Here is a 19,295-nt window from a genome sequence, read left to right as displayed (position 1 = left end):
CAAAGGGCATGTGTCTGAGGGTTGTGTCAGTTGGAGAATTGTGAGTCCAAAGTTGTGGTGCCATGAGCCCCTGGTATGCGACTGTGAGTTACAGTGGTCCCCTTTCCTGGGTCACATCCCTTTGTGCATCCTGGAGCCCCCTGTGCACAACCACGACCCCATGCCTTCCTGCTGTTGGTGTGCCCTTGTGTGTCGCGGCCGCAGACCTGCAAGTGGCATGACATCCACGTGTGCCTCTGACCGCCATGACCCTCACCCACCCCATGGGGTTTGCACCTCATGCAGTGAACATGGGGCCTCAGCTGGGCCCACAGGATGCCTCTGTGGCTGAGGGCAGGATGGTGGGCACAGAGCCCTGAGTGGGGCACCACAGCTGCCTGGGCCACTTCCTCCCTGTGCCTCAGTGTCCCATCTGGGCCATGGGTATAGGAACCATAGTGACAGCCCTCCAAGGTTGTCAGCACATGACAAGACCGTGGCTGCGTTACTTTCATGGTCATGGTCCCCACCCTCTGCCTCTCTCAGGGTCCAGGGCAGCAGACATTGCCCACTGGGGTCCCTGGCTATTCCCAGTCCCCAAGCTGCAGACCCAAGAAGTCAGAAATAGCTGAGGCCTTCTGCCTGACCAGCTGAGAATCCTCACTGGGGAAGGTCAGGACCTCTGGATCTTTGGCGTCAGGGATGAGAACTTTCAGACTCTTGGGGTGAAGGAAACGGGGTTCAAAAAAGTATTTAGACTTGGAAGGACAAGTGTATGGGGTTTGATTTCAAAGGTCAAAGGAGCTTTGGGAGAAGTCAGCCTTGCTCCCTCCTGTCCCCATACCTGCCTTCCACTACCTGTCTGAGTCCAGGAGTGAAACTTGGCCTCCAGGGAATGGAATTTTGGGACATTTAGAGTCCTGGGGTCTCACCTGCGAGAGCTGGGAACTCGCTATCTGATCTGAAGCTGCCACTTTGCAAGAGTGAAGACTGAGGCCAGGTGGAAACACCCAGGCCCCTCAGCCCCTAGGAGAACTAAGCCCAGGAGTGAGGGGCCCCAGCTTCCTCTCTCCTCTCTGTGTGACCTCAGACAAATCGCTACCCCTTTCTGACCCTGTGACCTGAGCAATTTGAGCCCGGTCTTACTTCCCATCTCCAACTAATGATTGATTTCATTAAATCATTACCCAACCAGGCAGACATCTAGAAAATGCAAATTAGAGGAGAAAGGGAATTAAAATAATTTGTCACCCCAACTCAGATGCAATGAGTGTAGACATGTTGGGGGTCTGACCTTCTGGAATATTAGAGGCACACATGCACCTGGAGACAGACGTCATTTTTCAGAGAGTATTTATCACACTCCTGGGATCCCATGTGGGGTTGGAGAGGTCACCCCAGCCCAGGCCCATGAATCCGAGTGGGGTGTACACAGAGGTTGGGTCCCATTTCTCAGCCTCCCAAAGGTCCTCGCTGAGCCTGCATCTTGGGGGGGCTCGTGAGGCTGCCCACTGGCCCCAGGGAACTCAGGGATGAGTGTCTCAGATCCCACTGCTCCCCAGGCCCACTTCCCAGACTGGGTCGGTGGGGGTGAGTTTGGGGCACGGCCGGACAACCCTGTGGTATAAGCCCACGCTTGAGCGAGGATCTGGGGTCCCACCGTGTGGCCCTGGGAAGGAGCCTGCTTCCTCCTGTATAAAACAGGGCAGGGCTTCCCTGGTGGCACAGTGGTTGAGAGTCCGCCTGCCGATGCAGGGGACACGGGTTCGTGCCCCGGTCCAGGAAGATCCCACATGCCGTGGAGCGGCTGGGGCCGTGAGCCATGGCCACTGAGCCTGCGCGTCCGCAGCCTGTGCTCCGCGACGGGAGAGGCCACAACAGTGAGAGGCCCGCGTACCGCAAAAAAAAACCCAAAAAAACAAAAAAACAGGGCAGCCATCTCCGCTTCAGTGGGCTATCTGAGTCAAGCTGGTCCTGTGTGTAAATGAGGTGGAGCATGGGCCCGGGCAGACAGCAGGCGCTCAGTAACAGGAGGTGCCATCCAAACTATGACCGAGTGGACGTGCCTGTAAGCCCCATCCAGGTCCACCCTCACCCCACCCTCCACCAGGGACCAAGTAAGCCTCAGGCCTGTCAGCTTCCCTGTCCTGATCTCCTCCAGGTTCAGGTTCACCAGAGGTTGAGGTGGGGTCCTCGGAAGGGAACAATCCAGGCAAGTTGTGATAATGAGTCGCTGCTGTGGGCACAGGCCTGCCTCTGTCCAATTTCCACAATCAGAGCCCCGACCCTCTCCCACTGGACGCTGTCCTGGCCTCCTGCTCCCAAAGGACTTCTCCCCACAGCAGCCACGGAGTCTGCTGAAAATCCTGAATTGCACCACAGCCACCCTCCACCCCCGTTCATGCACCCTCCATGACTCTCCATTGCTCTACAGCCCACTCTTTCACCCTGATCCCCAAGGCCCCTTGCAGCCTCCCTGCCCTCTTCTGTCTCCAGATGCCCCTTGCTCACCCATACCTGGCAATACCAGCCACGCCTGCACGTGGAACCCACCCAGCACATTCCCACCTCAGGGCCTTTGCACCTGCCATTCCTTCCACCAGGCAGTCTCTCACCCACACCCCTTCATGGCTGGTGTCCTCTAGTCCTTGAGGTCCCCTTTTCAAAAAGTCCCTTCTGGCCCATCTTTCCAAAGCAGCTCCCTCCCCTACCACCTCCCCCACTGCCTCACCCTATAGCTGTGGTCCCCAACCTTTTTGGCACCAGGGACAGGTTTCATGGAAGACAATTTTTCCACAGACTGGGGGCAGAGGGGATGGTTCAGGTGGTAATGTGAGAGATGGGGAGCAGCAGATGAAGCTTCGCTTGCTCGCCCTCCACTCCCCTCCTGCTGTGTAGCCAGGTTCCTAACAGGCTGCGGACGGGTAGCGGTCCACGGCCCGGGAGTTGGGGACCCCTGCCCTATAGAATTTCATTGGTGAGGGCTCTGTCCCTGACAGTTTACGTGTCTGTCTTCTCCCCCACCAGACTGGGCAATGGGAAAGGCCAGATAGGTCTGTCCACTCCCTGCCCTTGTGTCCCTGGCACCTTGGTCAGCTCCCAGACATTTCTTGGGGAAGAAAGTGGGGACCGGGGATGCCTCAAAGGCCCCATCTTGTGTTCCCCACTGGCTGCGTCTTGGGTCTGCTGGGCTATGGGCTGAGTCTCTTCCGCTCAGCTCTGACAGATGTGCTAATTTCCCAAGCAGGGAGGCCTGGGCCTCTGGGGATGAATTTCTGGGGCCCTACGGGGAGGTCTTTCTTTGGAACAAAGAGAAGCCTTGGGTCGTTCCTGCAGCTGCCACTGCAGCTTAGGGGACATCGTTGGGGGCCTTTGGTGGCCGAGGGCTCTGACCTGTGTGAGATAGCAGAGTTGGGTTCTGAATGTACGGTCTCTCTCACCCCCAGGGGTAGGAGTCCCAAGCCCCATGGGAGGTGGGATGGGGCACATCTCCATTTGCAGTGGCCGTGACAGAGAAAATGGCCTTCCTGACAGGACCTTCAGTGGACCGTGCGGGCAGCCAGGTCCTGCATGACCCCGGGACATAGTTTCCTTCCAAGGTGGGCACTGGAACCTTCAGAGGGTCAGCCCCTTGGCCTGAGAGAAGCATGAGCACCATCCAGTGGGCTGTCGTGCTGTGGGCTGTTTAGAGAGGGGTAGAGGAGCAGGGGCCCCCTCAAACTGACGGCCTGTGGGCCAGATGGGACCTCAAATTTGTCTTGTGAACCATGAGGTATTTAAAAGAAAACGGAACCCGTTGCCAATGTTTCTTCCATTTGTTAAGCATTTGTTTGCTCATTCATTCAAGGAAGGGTGATTGCAGACCTACTGTGTGCCAGGCACTGGGAAGGCTCCATCCTTGCCCTCGTGGAACGGACATCTTAGTGGGGCAACAGGATCATCAAAGAAAGTAACAAAGAAGCACCAAAAATATCTGGTAGGACTAAGTGACACAGGGAAAGAGAAATCTGGTCTGGGGAAATTAGCACCTCTAGAAAGAGAGATTTCTGCCCAGGCTTGAAGGATGTGTAGCAGCGTCTCAGACCTGGGTGAGTCTGAGAAGGGCGTTCCGGGGAGAGGGCACATCGGGGGGCAAAAGCCTGGCAATGGGAAAGTGGCAGGTCTGTCTGGGGCTGGTGTTTCAGGTGCCTGGAAAGGGGAGGAAGATGAGCTGGGAATCTACTGGTAGATGAGGCCTGTCTAAAGTAGAGGGACAGGTGGGTGAGTGCCTGAGGCGCCCCCAGGACCCATGGTACAAATGGGGAAACTGAGGCTTGGAGCATGTCAGGCAATGAGTGTACAGTGGAGCCAGTGGAGTGGATACCCCCATCTGGCTGTTCCCGTAGCCACAGCCAGGCCATCATACCTCTCAGCTCATGGAGCAGGCCTGGGGAGGGGTCTGTGGAGGTGGGTCTGAGGGTCCCCCACTGGGCCTCCATTTCCCCATGAGTGCCAGAGGGATCTATACACAAAGGGACCCCACAAAGGGCTTTCTCCAGCTGGAACATTCTGGGTTTCTGGGATTCAGAGCCACACGTGGGTAACACACCCCACCCTCAGACCCCCACAGTCCCCAGGAATACCCTGAAGATCCCCTCACCCCCCTGCCACTTGCACCAGCATGGCGTGTGTTCCCCATGCAGTGTCTGTACGTGCGATCCCTGAGATCTTCACACCCCACCCTCAGAACCCCCAGCCCCGAACCCACATCTCTCCCCTGGGGGGTGCTCCCACCCTGCCTCAGGAAGCCAGAGAGTGGGCGATACCCCTGCAGGAGATAGAGGCCCTATCTGTGTCTGGGGGCCTGCTTATAATGGGGGACTAGCATGGATTTGGGGAGTCTACATGTGTTTGGGGAGCTCTGTGTGTGTCTAGGAGGGTTGCATGTTGTTGGGGGTCGTGTGTTTGGGGGCGTCTGCATATACTGGGGGGTTTGTGTACATTTGAGGGATCGGCAGGTGTTGGGGGACTCTGTGTGTGTCTGAGGGGTCTGCGTGTAGTTGGGCATCTGCGTGTGCAGAGGCCTCTGTGTGTTTTGGGGATGTGTGTATTTGGCAAGCCATGTGGGTTTGGGAGGGGTCTGCATGTATTGTGGACTGCATGTGTTTTGGGGACTTATGTATGTGGGTGTTTGGGGGTGATGCATGTGTTTGGGGGGTCTCCCTGTGAGGGGAATCTCCCAACCCCCCCCATCTGTACGTAGGAGGAAAGGGCTTTCTCCCTGACCCCCTGTCCCCACACCCTTCCTGGGTCTGCCCGGGGCCCTCACTCTGAGCTGGGCACCCCAGGGCTGAGGAGAGGTGACCCCAAGGCCTTCTGGGAGGGGTCAGGCCCAGTGATGGCAAAAACTGCCTGCATAGAGAAAGAGGGTGATATTATCTCCAGAGAGCCCCCCAACTCAGGGAGGTGTCACCGACTCTCCCCATCTTCTGGGGTAGGAAGCTGAGGCCCAGAGATGTTTGGTTGCACAGTAGTCACTGCTAGAGCCCGCCGTCTCCCCAGGGCAGGTGAGGGACTCCAGGAGACGTTGTGGGCTGAGCCAGCCCCTAGGTCACCCACAGTGCCCCCCCCAACCTGGGCCACCATCTCCCCAGGCTCCCAGGGGAGGAGGCGGCCCAGGGCCCCGGCTCGGGGAGGTGGGGTGTCACCAGCAGCTGGGGTGGGAGCCGCTGGAGCCCTCAAGAGAGGGGAGGGGGGGTCCCGACTTTCCAAGGGGCTCTTCCTGTCGCCTGTAATGAGGTACTTGGGGAGCAGGTGATGAAACCACCGCCTGGGTTGCGTGAGGCGGGGCCACTGGCCTGATTTGCTGCAGGGCCCAGGAGCAGCGCCCCCTCCCCGCTTCGCCGCGTCCCGCGGGCCCTCACCTCCCCCAGGCCACCCACGTGCCTCTCACTTCTCCTTTCCTCCTCTCCTTTCTTCGCCGGCCCGGGTCCCCCACCAAGCTGAGGCCTCTGAGCTCAAGGGTCTGGCAGCGTGACTTTGCCACTTGTCGCTCCATTAAAGCCCCACTGGGAGCCAAGAAGGGGAACTTGACTGTTCCTGATCTTTTCTCTCAAACCTCACTGCAAAGCCTTTGAGATCAGGATTCTGTGACCCATTTGGTGGGGGAGGAGGAAGTAGGGGTCTGATATCGCCCAGCGTGTCACAGTAAGTGTCACTGTGGTCTTGCAAGATGGCACACTGACTCAGCATCCCCAGTTCCAAGGCCCTTCTTCCTTCTGGCTTCTGGGACGCCAGAAGGCAAGGTTGATAGATTCCTCCACTGCCCCCTCCTCCCCAGCTGGTGGGAGAAGGATTCTCGCTCCCATTTACAGGTGAGAAAACTGAGTCCTTCCACAGGGAGAGGCCAGCAGTGAAGGGTCAGTGGGAGGGTGGGATTCCTTCCAGACCCCCATCTCCATCACCAGGGGGCTAAGAGACCTCTTAGAGGGAGATGACAGTCATGGCCTGAAGGACTGCAGTGGTGTTTGTTGATGGACTTAGTGACCACAGGTATCACCTTAGAGAGTTTATGATGCTCCAGGCACTCATGAAATCTTCCTTTGTACACCCAGTTCCCCCCTCCAGATCAACGCTCAGGCCAGAGACCCCAGGCCCCCTCCCAACCCCAGGCATATGCCACCAGCATGTCCTGTCCCCTTGGTCGCCAAACAATCCATCCTCTTCTGCCTACCTGCAGCCCCCGTCCCAGTTCAGGCCCCACATCTCCCACCTAGACACCTGCCCCAGCCTCTCCTGGCCACCTTGCTCCTGCCCAGACAGATGCTGTTTCTCATGGCAGCCATGACTAGGGACGAGGTTTGTTTTAGGGTTTTTTTTGATTTTGTTTTTGTTTTTTTGGCCGTGCCGCACAGCATGTGAGATCTTAGTTCCCAGACCAGGGATCGAACCCATGCCCACTATAATGGAAGCGTGGAGTCTTAACCACTGGATGGCCAGGGAAGTCCCCAGGGACGAGGTTTTTAAAAAAATCTTTTGGTTGAGATAAATCACATAGAGAAAAATGAAAAAATCATTGGAGTAGGGCTAAAAAATTTGCACGAACTGAACACACCTATGTATCCAGGTCCTGGCCCGGGGAACAGGACACCCCAGCCCCCGGACTCCTGCTGTCCTGTCACAGTACCTGCTCCAGGTGGCCACTGTGCTCATATCCATCACTGTAGGTGAGTTTTGCCTGTTCTGGAACTTCATATAAATGGAATCACATGGTGTGTCCTCTCTGTGGAGCCCAGTATTGCTGAACTGGCACATGGTCTGGGAGATTCACCTGTGTGGTTGCATGGAGGTGGAAGGCATCCTTTTTCTGTGCTGTATAGTAGTCTTGCATAGAATCTACCAAAAATCATTTACCAGTTCTCCCCTGGAGGGCATTTGAGTTGTTTCCAATCTGGGGCTCTGACAAATGAGGCTGCTGAGAACATTCTTGTCTGTGTCCTTTGGTAAAACATGGACACTTTTCTCTTAGGTGAATATTGAAGAGAAGCATCGCTGGGTCAAAGGGTAGATGCATGTTCAGCTTTAATAGGTGCCAGACAGTTTTCCAGAGTGGCTCTACCTCTTTCTCTTTCCACCAGCAATGCATGGAAGTACAAAGGGATTATTTAACCTGTAAAATCATATCCTGACCCTCCCCTGCCTCCAAAGTCTCTGTGGCTCCCTAATGCCCTCAGAGTAAAACCCACACTCGTCGCTGTGGCCCACAAGGACCTATGTGATCCAAGCGCCACAACTCTCCCCACCACCAGTCCCCTCCCCTCTCTCCCTTGCTCGCACTGTCCAGTCATAGAGATTTCTTTGCTTTTTTCAAAATGCCAAACTCATGATCACTCTGAGCCTTTGCACTTGCAGTTCCCCCTGCCTGGAACACCCTTGCACCAGATCTCCCCACAACTGATTCTTTGCTTGGCTGTGTCTTTCTTGGGCTTTGGGTCTCAGTTCAGATGTCACCTCTTCAGAGAGATCTTCCTTGAAATCCCTGGCTTCTAACATTGCCCCTTTCGTGGTCAATACTTCTCTCTTTTTAGACTTAGGTTCTGACCTACAAGAGCTTCATAGAATGACTTGGGCAGTTCCCATTGTTTTCAAAGGTCTGAGGTAGTTTATTTTTTATTTTATTTATTTATTTTTTTCTTTTTGCTGTATGCGGGCCTCTCACTGTTGTGGCCTCTCCCGTTGCGGAGCACAGGCTCCGGATGCGCAGGCCCAGCGGCCATGGCTCACGGGCCCAGCCGCTCCGTGGCATATGGGATCCTCCCAGACCGGGGCACGAACCCGTATCCCCTGCATCGGCAGGCGGACTCTTAACCACTGCGCCACCAGGGAGGCCCTGAGGTAGTTTAAAGAACATTTCACTTTCCTGTCCTTTAAGATTTGATAAAATAGCCATAAAACTGTTGGGGCGTGTTGTCCTTTTAAAGGTAGGTCTCAAGTCACTTTTCTAATCTTCTGTGGTCATTGGTCTACTTAAGCTTTCTACTTCTTTTGAGGTCAATTTATCACAATGGTTGGCACTTGATAAATGGGGGGCAAAGAAAGGGATGGGAGGTATTGGACTCTTGACTTCAGATGCCCACTCCCCTGCGCATCTGCTCGGGGCCCCATCCAGCCCTTCCACTGAGGCCCAACTCCATGCTTCCTCCTTTGAGATGCCCTCTTGGATTTCTCCTGACTCTTCTTCCCTTTCCTGGGTTGATGAGTCCACCTGTGCCTCTCTGCTGGGCAGATGCCACAAGCTCTCTGCTTTCTAGCTGGACATTGGTGGGGGTGGGGGGAATATGCACACAGAAGAGTACTCCCCTAACCTCAGCCTCCCCCCTCGTGCCCTGCAGATTCAGCACGCACCACCACCTCCCCCCAGCAGTTCCGGTCACGCCAACATCTGGAGAAGGGGCCGCCAGGTCTGTCTGCTGCTTGGGGTGGGGATTTGCATGTGAATACAAATATATATGCACACCCTGGGCCTTCCGCCTCCGCATTCCTTGGCTGGCCCTTCACACCTGGGCCTGAGGCAGGTCAACGCTGAGTGGCTGGATTTGCATGCCCATGTATTTCTGGGTAGGGAGTCAGCTGGGGGAGTCTGAGAGGAAGTTGTTGAGGGAAGCTGGGGGGAGTTCAGACCTGTCCCTTCAGATGTGACCTGCTCCCTTCACCAAATCTTCCCAGTCACCCCTCTGACTTGTCCTGAGGGTCTTCCAGTCTCGGGGAGAAGGAGAGAGCTGGATATACGACCCCCTTAGCCCCACAGAGTCAGAACTGGAGGGGATGGATGGAGGCTGTGGGAGACCAGAGTGAGGGCAGGGAGGGCTTCATGGAGGAATGGATTTTTTTGAGCTAGGTTTCTGAAATGTGAATCGGAGTTGGCCAGGTGCAGAAGGGGCAACAAGGGCTTTTCAGGCAGAGATATTTTGTTGAGGGTAGAGAACGGTGGGCAGGAGCTGATTGGGGCAGGGCCTTTTTTACTTTTTTAAAAATTTATTTTATTTATTTGGCTGCGCCGGGTCTTAGTTGCAGCATGCGGGATCTTCGTTTCGGTGTGCAGAATCTAATTCCCTGACTAGGGATTGAACCCAGGCCCCCTGCATTGGGAGTGCAGAGTCTTTTTTTTTAATATTTTTCTTTCTTTTTATTTATTTATTTATTTATTTTTGGCTGCGTGGGTTCTTCATTGCTGCGTGTGGGCTTTCTCTAGTTGCGGCGAGTGGGGGCTACTCTTCATTGCGGTGCGCGGCCTTCTCATTGCAGTGGCTTCTCTTGTTGCAGAGCACAGGCTCTAGGTATGTGGGCTTCAGTAGTTGTGGCACTCGGGCTCAGTTGCTGTGGCTCACGGGCTCTAGAGCGCAGGCTCAGTAGTTGTGGCGCACAGGCTTATTTGCTCCGCGGCACATGGGATCTTCCAGACCAGGGCTCAAACCCTTGTCCCCTGCACTGGCAGGCAGATTCTTAACCACTGGGGAGCGTGAAGTCTTAAGCGCTGGACCACAGGGAAGTCCCTGGGGCAGGGCCTTGAATGGCAGGCTGAGGACTGGAACTTCCTTCCTCCTGAGGGCAGTGAGGAGCCATGAGGAGTGCATGAGCAGTGAAGGGACACGATCAGCTGTGTGCTGGGTAGATCCCTCAAGGACCAGGGTAGGGGATGACTTTGGTTCCTGGGTGAGGATTGGGGGCTCCAAGGTCATCAAAGTTCAGAAGACTCAAACCCCTGTGTGAGCCCATCTGCACCTGTCAGGCCTGGCTCCAGAGATGGCAGAGGACCTAGTGGCTTCTAGAGGACCCAAAGAGCCCTAGAGTACAGTGACTTAAAGTGCAAGATTCAGGCATAGCACAGAGGGGGCCTCACCCCCAGTCTCTGCCCAGATGGACACAGCCCTGGCCTCCCGGTAGTTTCCTGTCATCTCTACCCCTGCCGCCAACAGTCCTGCTCCCCATGGCAGCCATGGCCAAGTTTTTTGTTTTGTTTTGTTTTGCGGTACGCGGGCCTCTCACTGTTGTGGCCTCTCCCGCTGCGGAGCACAGGCTCTGGACGCACAGGCTCAGCGGCCATGGCTCACGGGCCCAGCCGCTCCGCGGCATGTGGGATCTTCCCAGACCGGGGCACGAACCCGTGTCCCCTGCATCGGCAGGCGGACTCTCAACCACTGTGCCACCAGGGAAGCCCCATGGCCAAGTTTTTAAAGTCCTGTGCCTTCTTGCTCAAACCCCTCCCATGGCTGTATACTGCTCTTAGACCAAAACCCACAGGCCTTCCTGCAGCTCAGAGGACCCGGAGTGGCCCTGCCTCTGCAGTCTCTCCTGCTGGCCTCCTCACTCCAGTCTTCTTGATGCATCTCCTCCCTCCTGAGGGCCTTTGCACCTGCCATTCCTTCTGCCCGGAACTTACTTCCTGTCTTGGCTCTTGGGTCTCAGTTCAGAGAAACACCCCCTGACCTTCTGACTCTTGGGGCTCCCCCATTATGTGAACCCTGCCCTAGCCAGGATGTCCTTGTCTAAAATGGGGACAGAGTGAGAAGGGGCCAGAGTTGATCTTCCAGGCCCAGAGACTCATGTCCAAGTCCCATGTTCCCATGGGACCCCAGGCGTGGGGTGCATTTCCTGAGTCATCTTGGCACCGAGACCTCCCGGCCAGTGCCCTCCTTCTGTCCCCAGGGACCTGTCAGGGCGGGGATAACGCATCCCAGCCGTGGGAACTAGCCTGATTCCAGCCGGGGATTAAAATTAGCCCCAGAGGTTAAATTTAGCAAGTTAAGCTGGAGCTGGGGGGCTGAGATGGGGGCTTTCGTTGGCCTGGGATTTGCATAGTTGTGACTGCTCAGAGACCCAACCCAGAGAAGGTGGAGGGTGTGTCTGGGGTGACACAGCGGGCCGCATATGACGGACTGGGGCGTCTCACACTTCCAGCCCTGGGTCTGTGGGAAGATGAGGCACCCTGCTCAGACCCCTCGGGCTGGGGTGTGGGAAGCAGGTATGGCTACTCCCAGAGACGGACCTACATTTCCCTATACTTCCCAAGAGCTCATTCCCAGGCTTTGTGCCAGGTACTTGTATTTCATACCCACCCCATTCACAGAACAGCAAACTGAGGCCGAGGGAGAGGCCTCCCTTGCTAAAGACCGCTCTTCTGTTCAGAGACTGGCTGAGACCTGAGGGCAGGCCCACTTCACCCTGGGCAGGCCTCAGCCACCTATGACATGGGAGGGCTGGGGGAGTGGAGTGTGGTCATAAAGTTGGCAGAGGGGATCTCGGGGGCCACAGAGTGGCTGTCTGTACAGTGGGGTGGGTGCCGCTGAACAGGCAACATGATTCCTTGATTCCAAGGAGCCCTGCATGAGGGCTGCTGGGAGAGTCCTGGACCGTGTCTTGGGCACATGCTGAGCTGCCCATTCCCACCCTTGGGGCCTCCACCAGGGAGATCCAAGATCCCCATGAGGAAGGTCCAGAGTTTCTCTCCAGTTTGCCTGGGCCCACCCCATCCCCCAGTGTGAGGGTTCCAAGCTTAAGTCTTTCCAGGGCATTCCCCCCTCCTTCCGCTGGATGGTGGGGCAGGGATAGGGTTTCTCTTATGCTTCCCCCCAACTTTTTATTTCATTTTTATTTTTATTTTTTGGCCATGCCACGCAGCATGTGGGATCTTAGTTCCCCGACCAGGGATCGAACCCGCGCCCCCTGCACTGGAAGCGTGGAGTCTGAACCACTGGACCACCAGGGAAGTCCCTACACACACAATTTTTAAAATAGAAATCTATAATCACTGAGGGACAAATGTTAGAAAATTCAAAAGATCAAAAAAAAAAAAAAAAAGACAAAAAGCCCACACATTGTATGATTATTCCATTTATAAGGAGTGTCCAGAACAGGCAAATCCATAGAGAGAGAACGTAGATTAGTGGTTGCCAGGGGCTGAGGGGAGGGGAATGGGGAGTGGCTGCTAATGGGGCTGGGGTCTTTTTTTGGGAGGATGAAAACTTTCTGGAACTAGATAGATGTGATGGTTGTACAATGTCGTGGATGCTCTAAATGCCACTGAATTGCACACGTTAAGATGGCAAGTTTTATGTTATGTGAATTGCATCTCAATTTTTAAAAACGGGAAAAAACTCACCCATAAATTTCCACCCAGCGTTGACTTGCAGCTTGAGCATTTCCTTCTAGTCTTTTTTCCACTCTCAATACAGTTTTTTTTGTTTTTGTTTTTAGTTTTTTTTTGCGGTACGCGGGCCTCTCACTGCTGTGGCCTCTCCCGTTGCGGAGCACAGGCTCCGGACGCGCAGCCTCAGCGGCCATGGCTCACGGGCCCAGCCGCTCCGCGGCATGTGGGATCTTCCCGGACGGGAGCACGAACTTGTGTCAGGCAGACTCTCAACCACTGCGCCACCAGGGAAGCCCCTCAATACAGTTTTAAATATACGTTTTATATATTTTTAATATATGTTTTCTGGTAACCACAGCCCTCAACCTTGCTCATCAAAGGGCTATTGTGGGATTGAATGAGTTCAAAAGTGTCTGCTGTGTGGACCAGGCTTACTTTCAGAGGCTCAGGATCACTGAGCACCGCTGGGTACCAGCATTGGATGGCCCTCCAACCTGGCCTGTTGAGAACTTTTAAGCTGTCGCCAGTATTCATAACAGCAGTGCATACACAGCACCTGCTGTCTGCAAGGCAGATCTGAATGCCCTTTGTGGGTTAGCTCATTTTATGCTCCAGCAGCACTGGGCAATGCACCACACTGTTATCCCCGCTGCACAGACACGGGGTCAGGCTCCCCCGAGGTCCCACAGTTACCAGCTTGTTTTGCTTTAAAGCTTCAGGTAGGGGCACCCATACCTCTCAATCTTTCCCCCTTGGTCAGCCTTCTCCTTATTAAACATTGGTCTGAAGGTGTTCAATGAGCATTTGCTGCATCCTGGGCTGGTCTAGGGTGTGGGCTGTGGGGATGACCCAGCCTGCCTTGATGTCCCCCATCATCTCCCTTTCAGCACCTGGCAGGGGCAGGAGGAAGATAGGGGGTAGACTGGGGTGCCTGTCCCCACTCTCCACCCACCTACTCTGTCCTGTTCTCCTCCCCCCCGACCCCCAGACCAAGGACACTCCACCCAGCCTGGGACAATGGGGAGGAAGAAAATTCAGATCTCACGCATTCTGGACCAAAGGAATCGGCAGGTGAGTTCAGTGGCGGGGGACAGTGGTTCGGGGAAAGGCATTCCTGGCAGGGGACACGGCCTGGGAAAAGGCCTGGCCAAAGGCCTGGCCATCTGGGAGAACTGCAAGGGAATAAGGACACTTGATGTAACGTCAGGAGTTTGAGAGGTAGCATTTACTCATTCTCATGATGATTAATTCACTGATTCTCCTTGATGACTGGAGCCCCAGTCACAGGGGAGATGGAACTCAATACAGTTACACCCAACTCAAAGCACTGGACCAGAGAGAGGCACAGAACTGGGGAAGCTCAGAGAGGGAGTGTGGGCTCTGCCTGGAGGCCAAGGTAAACTTACCAAAGGAGAGGACATTTGGGCTGGGTTTTGAAGCATCGATAGGAGTTTGCCATGTTAAGAAGCGAAAAGGAGTAGTATAGCCAGAAAGAACAGCACATGCAAAGGCATGGAATCACGAGGCATGTTCAGGGAACAATTAGGCCCCTCCACCTCCCCTCTCACCATCCAAATCTTTGTCTTCTCCTGCCCCGCCTGTGGGTCCTGGGTCCAGGTGACATTTACCAAGCGCAAGTTTGGGCTGATGAAGAAGGCCTATGAGCTAAGTGTACTCTGCGACTGTGAGATCGCCCTCATCATCTTCAATAGTGCCAACCGCCTCTTCCAGTACGCCAGCACGGACATGGACCGTGTGCTACTCAAGTACACAGAGTACAGTGAGCCTCACGAGAGCCGCACCAACACCGACATCCTCGAGGTACCCCTGGGACCCACCTCCCCGGCCTCCTGAAGCCCAGCACGCTCTCCTCACTCAGAGCCTAGGGACTCTTGGTTCGCACAAAAGATGAGCGTCGCAATTTGGCTTTGCTGCTAGTCAAAGCAGGTTTGGGGTAATAGAGTGTCCCTTTTAGGGGCAACTTCCTGGATAGTGGAAATAAAAAACATCGAGGGCCCCACTATGTGCCCCTCACACACATCATCTCATTTGCTCCTGTTACCCATTTGGTGAGTACAGACGCAGAGAAGAAAAGGTACCACAAAGCAAACAGACCTCACTGAGGTCCAGGAATGTTTTTTTTTTTGCGGTACGCGGGCCTCTCACTGTTGTGGCCTCTCCCGTTGCGGAGCACAGGTTCCGGACGCGCAGGCTCAGAGGCCATGGCTCACGGGCCCAGCCGCTCCGCGGCATGTGGGATCTTCCTGGACCGGGGCACGAACCCGTGTCCCCTGCATCGGCAGGCGGACTCTCAACCACTGCGCCACCAGGGAAGCCCCAGGAATGTTTTTGCTTGAGCCGCTGCATCCTCAGGAGAAAGAGGCAGGAGCAGCCCCTGCATTAGCTGGGCAGCCCTCACACCCACGACCCAGGATGGGCAAGATCACTGTCACTTTGGATGTGGGCATCTTTACCCAGGGCGGGAAGCTAAAGCCACTGGGCTGGAGAGAGCAGCGGGCTAGGACTGCACCCAGGAAGCCCCAGTGTGGCAGAGGGTGGGGAGAAGCTGGCACAGGAGAGGCAGGGGTCCAGGAGTGTGCTGGTCACTGCTCCCAGGTGGGTGGCAGCTTAGGAGAACCTATAAAGTTGTCCTCAGGTGCTCAGTCAGCTGACATTTATTAAGCACCTACTGCACACCAGGCTCCGAGGCTGCACGTGGGTGCAGAATGGAGGAACCGAATCACGCTCAGGAGCAGCGTTAGGATAATGCCAGCAGGCCTGGGTGCATCTCGGCCTCTGCTGTGTGACCCGGGCCTCTCTGGTCCCAGGGCAGGACAGTCCCTCTCTCACACACAGTTGGAACTTACTAGGTGATAACTCACTGGGGTTTTCGGTTAATAGGATTTGGCTGGAGCAGGCTGTGCCTGCACCCTGCCTGCCCACAGAGCTGGATGGGATAGGTCCTCCCCTCTCCCGTAGAACCAGGTTCCTTGGCCAGGATTGGGGGAGTGTCACCCTGTTGTCTCCCCCTTCCACAGACACTGAAACGGAGGGGCGTGGGCCTTGATGGACAAGAGCTGGAGCCAGAGGAGGGGATTGAGGGGCCAGGAGGGAAGCTGCGGAGGCTGGCAGGTGATGGGGGTGACCCAGCCTTGCCCCGACCCCGGCTCTATGTAAGTGCCTCCCTGCCCCGCCATGAATGGGGCCCTTCCCCCACTTCTGAGGTCCAAATGGCTGAGGCCGAGATTGAGAGAGAGACTTAAGACCAGGAATCCTAGAATTTGGGGGCAGATTTCTGCCTGGGTGGGCAGGGAAGGCCTCCTGGAGAAGTGGGCATTATAGCAGGGGCTTTGAAGAATGGAAAAGAGTTCAACAGGCAGACAGTTCCTTCCTTTTTTTTTTAATTTTAATTTTAATTTTTGGCTGCGTTGGGTCTTCATTGCTCTGCGTGGGTTTTCTCTAGTTGTGAGCGGCGGCTACTCTTTGTTGTGGTGCGCGGGCTTCTCATTGCAGTGGCTTCTCATTGCAGTGGCTTCTCTTGAGGCGGAGCTCAAGGCACGTGGGCTTCAGTAGTTGCACGTGGGCTTCAGTAGTTGCAGCATACAGGCTCAGTAGTTGCGGCACGTGGGCCCTAGAGCGCACAGGCTTCAGTAGTTGTGGAACGCGGGCTTAGTTGCTCGGTGGCATGTGGGATCTTCCTGGACCAGAGCTCAAACCCGTGTCCCCTGCATTGGCAGGTGGATTCTTAACCACTGCGCCACCAGGGAAGTCCCAGTTCCTTCCTTCTTTATTTCTTTGATTCATCAAACACCCTGGGAAGCCCCCTCAGGACCAACCCTATGCTGATTAAGAAGCCTCAGCTCTGGGCCTAGGTGTCAAGGAGCGACAGGGGCAGACACAGGCTCCCCCAGCCATGTGGCGTTAGGCCAGAGGGAGGAGTAGTGAGGACTTGCAGAAGGTGGAGGCTGGCGACTGAACTCATTGGGATTTTCTGTCTTGGACTTGATGCCCTCATTTCCACATTCCTCAGCCAATCCTGTCCTCTCTGCCCTCAGCCAGCAGCTCCCACTATGCCCAGCCCTGACATGGCATATGGGGCCCTGCCCCCACCAGGCTGCGACCCCAGTGGGCTTGGGGAGGCCCTGCCTGCCCAGAGCCGCCCATCCCCCTTCCGTCCAGGAGCCCCCAAAGCTGGCCCCCCAGGTGAGCATGGGGCATAGGCCCTGGGGGAGGAGGGGTGGTGGTCCCAGGGGGGCTGTGCAAGGCGGGAATATTGGCTCTGGCCCTGCTTGGCTGTGGGCATCACTCTGGACTCCATTAGATGACATGGCCACCTGCCCTCTCTCTGGGGGTCTCCTGCTCCCCAGGCCTGGCACACCCTCTCTTCTCAGCAAGCCACCTTGGCAGCAAGACACCACCGCCCCTGTACCTGGCAGTGGATGGGAGGAGGCCAGACCTGCCTGGTGGCCTGGCTGGGGCCCGAGGGGGACTGAGCACCTCGGTGAGTGAGGGGAAGGTGTGGAAGGGCTGTGGGGGCACGGTGGCCTGGGTGTGGGCCTCAGTTTCCCCTTTCCCCTGTCTCTCCACAGAGAGGCCTCTATGGTAGCCTGCAGAGTCCGTGCTCCACTGCCACCCCAGGACCCCCACTAGGGAGCTTCCCCTTCCTCCCTGCAGGTCCCCCAGGTATGCACCCGCTGTGGGAGGCGTCCACACACCTGCCTGCCAGGGGTTCACACTCCCCCGCCCTCCAGAACTGAAAACTGGCCGGTGGGGTGGGTCAGGCTTGGGCAAGGGGCTCCCTGAGGTCAGGGCCTCAGTTTACTCTTCCTGCCCCCCCCCCAGAATATGGCCTGGGAGACCCCCCTCCGCCCCCAGGCTTGCTGCAGCCCCCCACCCTGGCCCCCTGGCAGACCTCCAGGGGTGATGGGCCCCCGGTCACCACCGCCCAGCCCAGGTAAGTGCCCCGACTGCCTCCTTGCACGCTCCCTCCCGCCCCGGGTTCACGGGTGGGGCTCCTCCAAGTCTTCCAAGCCCCAGCCACTGCTGACCCCTGGTGGCCACTTCAGGTTCTGCACTTAGCCCCTCCCGACTGGTCCTGGTGGGGATGGGCGGCTATTTTGGAGGCCCCAAGAGGGATCGCCACCCCCTCCTTTCCCAAGGTCCTCCTGCCCAATCTTTGCCCAAGCCATGCCACTGCCATGGCTTCCCTCGCTGAGCTCACGGCCCCGCTCCTCTCTCCCTGCAGTGGGGGCCGCAGCCTGGGCGAGGAAGGCCCCCCAGCCCGCGGCGCCTCCTCGCCCACCCCACCAGTCAGCATCAAGTCCGAGCGCCTCTCGCCGGCTCCTGGAGGCCCCGGCGACTTTCCAAAGGCCTTCCCCTACCCCTTGCTCCTGGCCCGGCCCCTGGCAGAGCCCCTACGACCTGGGCCCCCCCTGCGCCGGCTGCCCACTACCGACAGCTGGCCCCGGTAGTAGGCCCGGGGGTGGCACCGATTCTGCCCCTCACATCAGGCGGGGTGAGGGCACGTGGGGTCTCAACCTCCCTCCCTGCGTCCTTGGAGAAGACCCAGCAGTTACGACCCTCTCCGCGGCAGGGGCCTGGAGGGGGGAAAGCCTGGTTCGGATCTAAGGTTGGGGTGCTCCTTTCCCCCTTCCCGTGTGTGTGTATCCATCAATAAAACACACGGGGCATCCGTGAACGAAACCGTCGCTGCTCAGAGCCACACCCCCGTCCGGGTCCTCCCATCTCTTCCCCAGCGGCCTCAATCTTGCCTTGTCGTGTCTTGGGTACCCACTCCAGAACCTGACCCTGAGAGGAGGACTCCAGTGCTGCTTGGGAAGGCAGGTGGAGGGGGAAGCGGGGTCGGGGTTGGGGGGGACGGGGACGTAAGGGGAGGAGCCCTGGAGGGGGCGCCAACGGGCAGGTGACGTCGTGGGCAGCCAGTGCTCAGCCCGCTGGGGACCCTAGGGCACCGCATAGGGTGGGCACCTAGAGTGGTTCCACCCCAGTGGTGATGGGCTGGGCTATTTACGCTCCAGCTCCTGAGGGTGTTGGGTCGAGGGCTCAGGCTGGGTTGCAATTGCTTGCAGCAAGAGGCAGTGGGGAACCGTGAATGCTGGGCTATGGGAGCGCTGGAGCGGCCGCTACACTCTTCATCTTTTAAATGGGCATATCCCTTGATCTCTTGACCCAACGATTTCCACCGGAGGAAGGAGGGAGCCAGGCGTTTATCCACCCACTTTGGGGTGGTGCAAACTCCCTCCACTTCGGCCTGTCCTGTGTAAGGGCAGACTTGGGCGTCCAGGAGGGAGCCAGAGGGAGCTCCATTTGTTCCTCCCCTCCAACCACCCCCCAGGTGGTCTCAGTGGGATCTTTATAACACTCAGATCTGACCCCTGACCTTCCTGAGCTCCTCAGCTGCCCTCACCCGCTCTGTCTCCTGCCCTGAGGCCCTTAGAAATACTTGCTGTTCCAAGCTAGGGCCATGCTGGTCCTTCCTCCTGGGCCACCTCCTGCAACCCCCAACTGGCCTCCTTTTTAGACTGCTTCCTACCCTCCAAGGCCCAGCTCCCTGACCCCTCCTGCAGGAAGCCGTCTCACTGCCCCAAGCTGAGAAATGGCTCTGACAATTCTCAAAGGGTCTGCTTAGTGGAGATCACCGACCTGGACAAGAATGTGAAAAACACACGGT

At 56.7% G+C, this 19,295-nt stretch overlaps 1 protein-coding gene across 3 annotated transcripts; it reads left to right on the top strand.

Moving 5' to 3' along the window:
• Positions 1–3,893: 3,893 nt before the first annotated feature.
• MEF2B (myocyte enhancer factor 2B) lies at positions 3,894–18,149 on the top strand. Of its 3 annotated transcripts, none has more exons than XM_060093935.1 (11): positions 3,894–3,955; positions 7,085–7,184; positions 8,850–8,918; positions 13,593–13,675; positions 14,222–14,425; positions 15,643–15,777; positions 16,660–16,807; positions 16,996–17,105; positions 17,194–17,287; positions 17,447–17,558; positions 17,850–18,149. In XM_060093935.1, exons 4-11 carry the CDS (start codon positions 13,622–13,624, stop codon positions 18,073–18,075), a joined length of 1,083 nt encoding a protein of 360 aa, XP_059949918.1. In that variant the 5' UTR covers positions 3,894–3,955; positions 7,085–7,184; positions 8,850–8,918; positions 13,593–13,621; the 3' UTR covers positions 18,076–18,149. The 3 variants fall into 3 exon arrangements, with proteins under 3 accessions (XP_059949918.1, XP_059949917.1, XP_059949919.1); XM_060093934.1 differs by having other exon boundaries at positions 16,972–17,105; XM_060093936.1 differs by lacking the exon at positions 15,643–15,777 and having other exon boundaries at positions 16,972–17,105.
• Positions 18,150–19,295: the final 1,146 nt, after the last annotated feature.

The sequence above is a fragment of the Mesoplodon densirostris genome, chromosome 3 (genome assembly GCF_025265405.1).
Source record: "Mesoplodon densirostris isolate mMesDen1 chromosome 3, mMesDen1 primary haplotype, whole genome shotgun sequence".
In the NCBI taxonomy this organism is placed as follows: Eukaryota; Metazoa; Chordata; class Mammalia; order Artiodactyla; family Ziphiidae; genus Mesoplodon; species Mesoplodon densirostris.
Note: the sequence above shows the minus strand (reverse complement) of the source record. Positions and strands in the feature narration are given on the sequence as shown.

Excerpts from the sequence above, each read along its gene's own strand:
- MEF2B (XM_060093934.1), top strand. The coding sequence starts at position 13,622 with ATGGGGAGGAAGAAAATTCAGATCTCACGCATTCTGGACCAAAGGAAT. Across the intron at positions 16,808-16,971 it reads CCCCAAAGCTGGCCCCCCAG|GCCTGGCACACCCTCTCTTC; the intron begins GTGAGCATGGGG and ends CCTGCTCCCCAG. Across the intron at positions 17,106-17,193 it reads GAGGGGGACTGAGCACCTCG|AGAGGCCTCTATGGTAGCCT; the intron begins GTGAGTGAGGGG and ends GTCTCTCCACAG.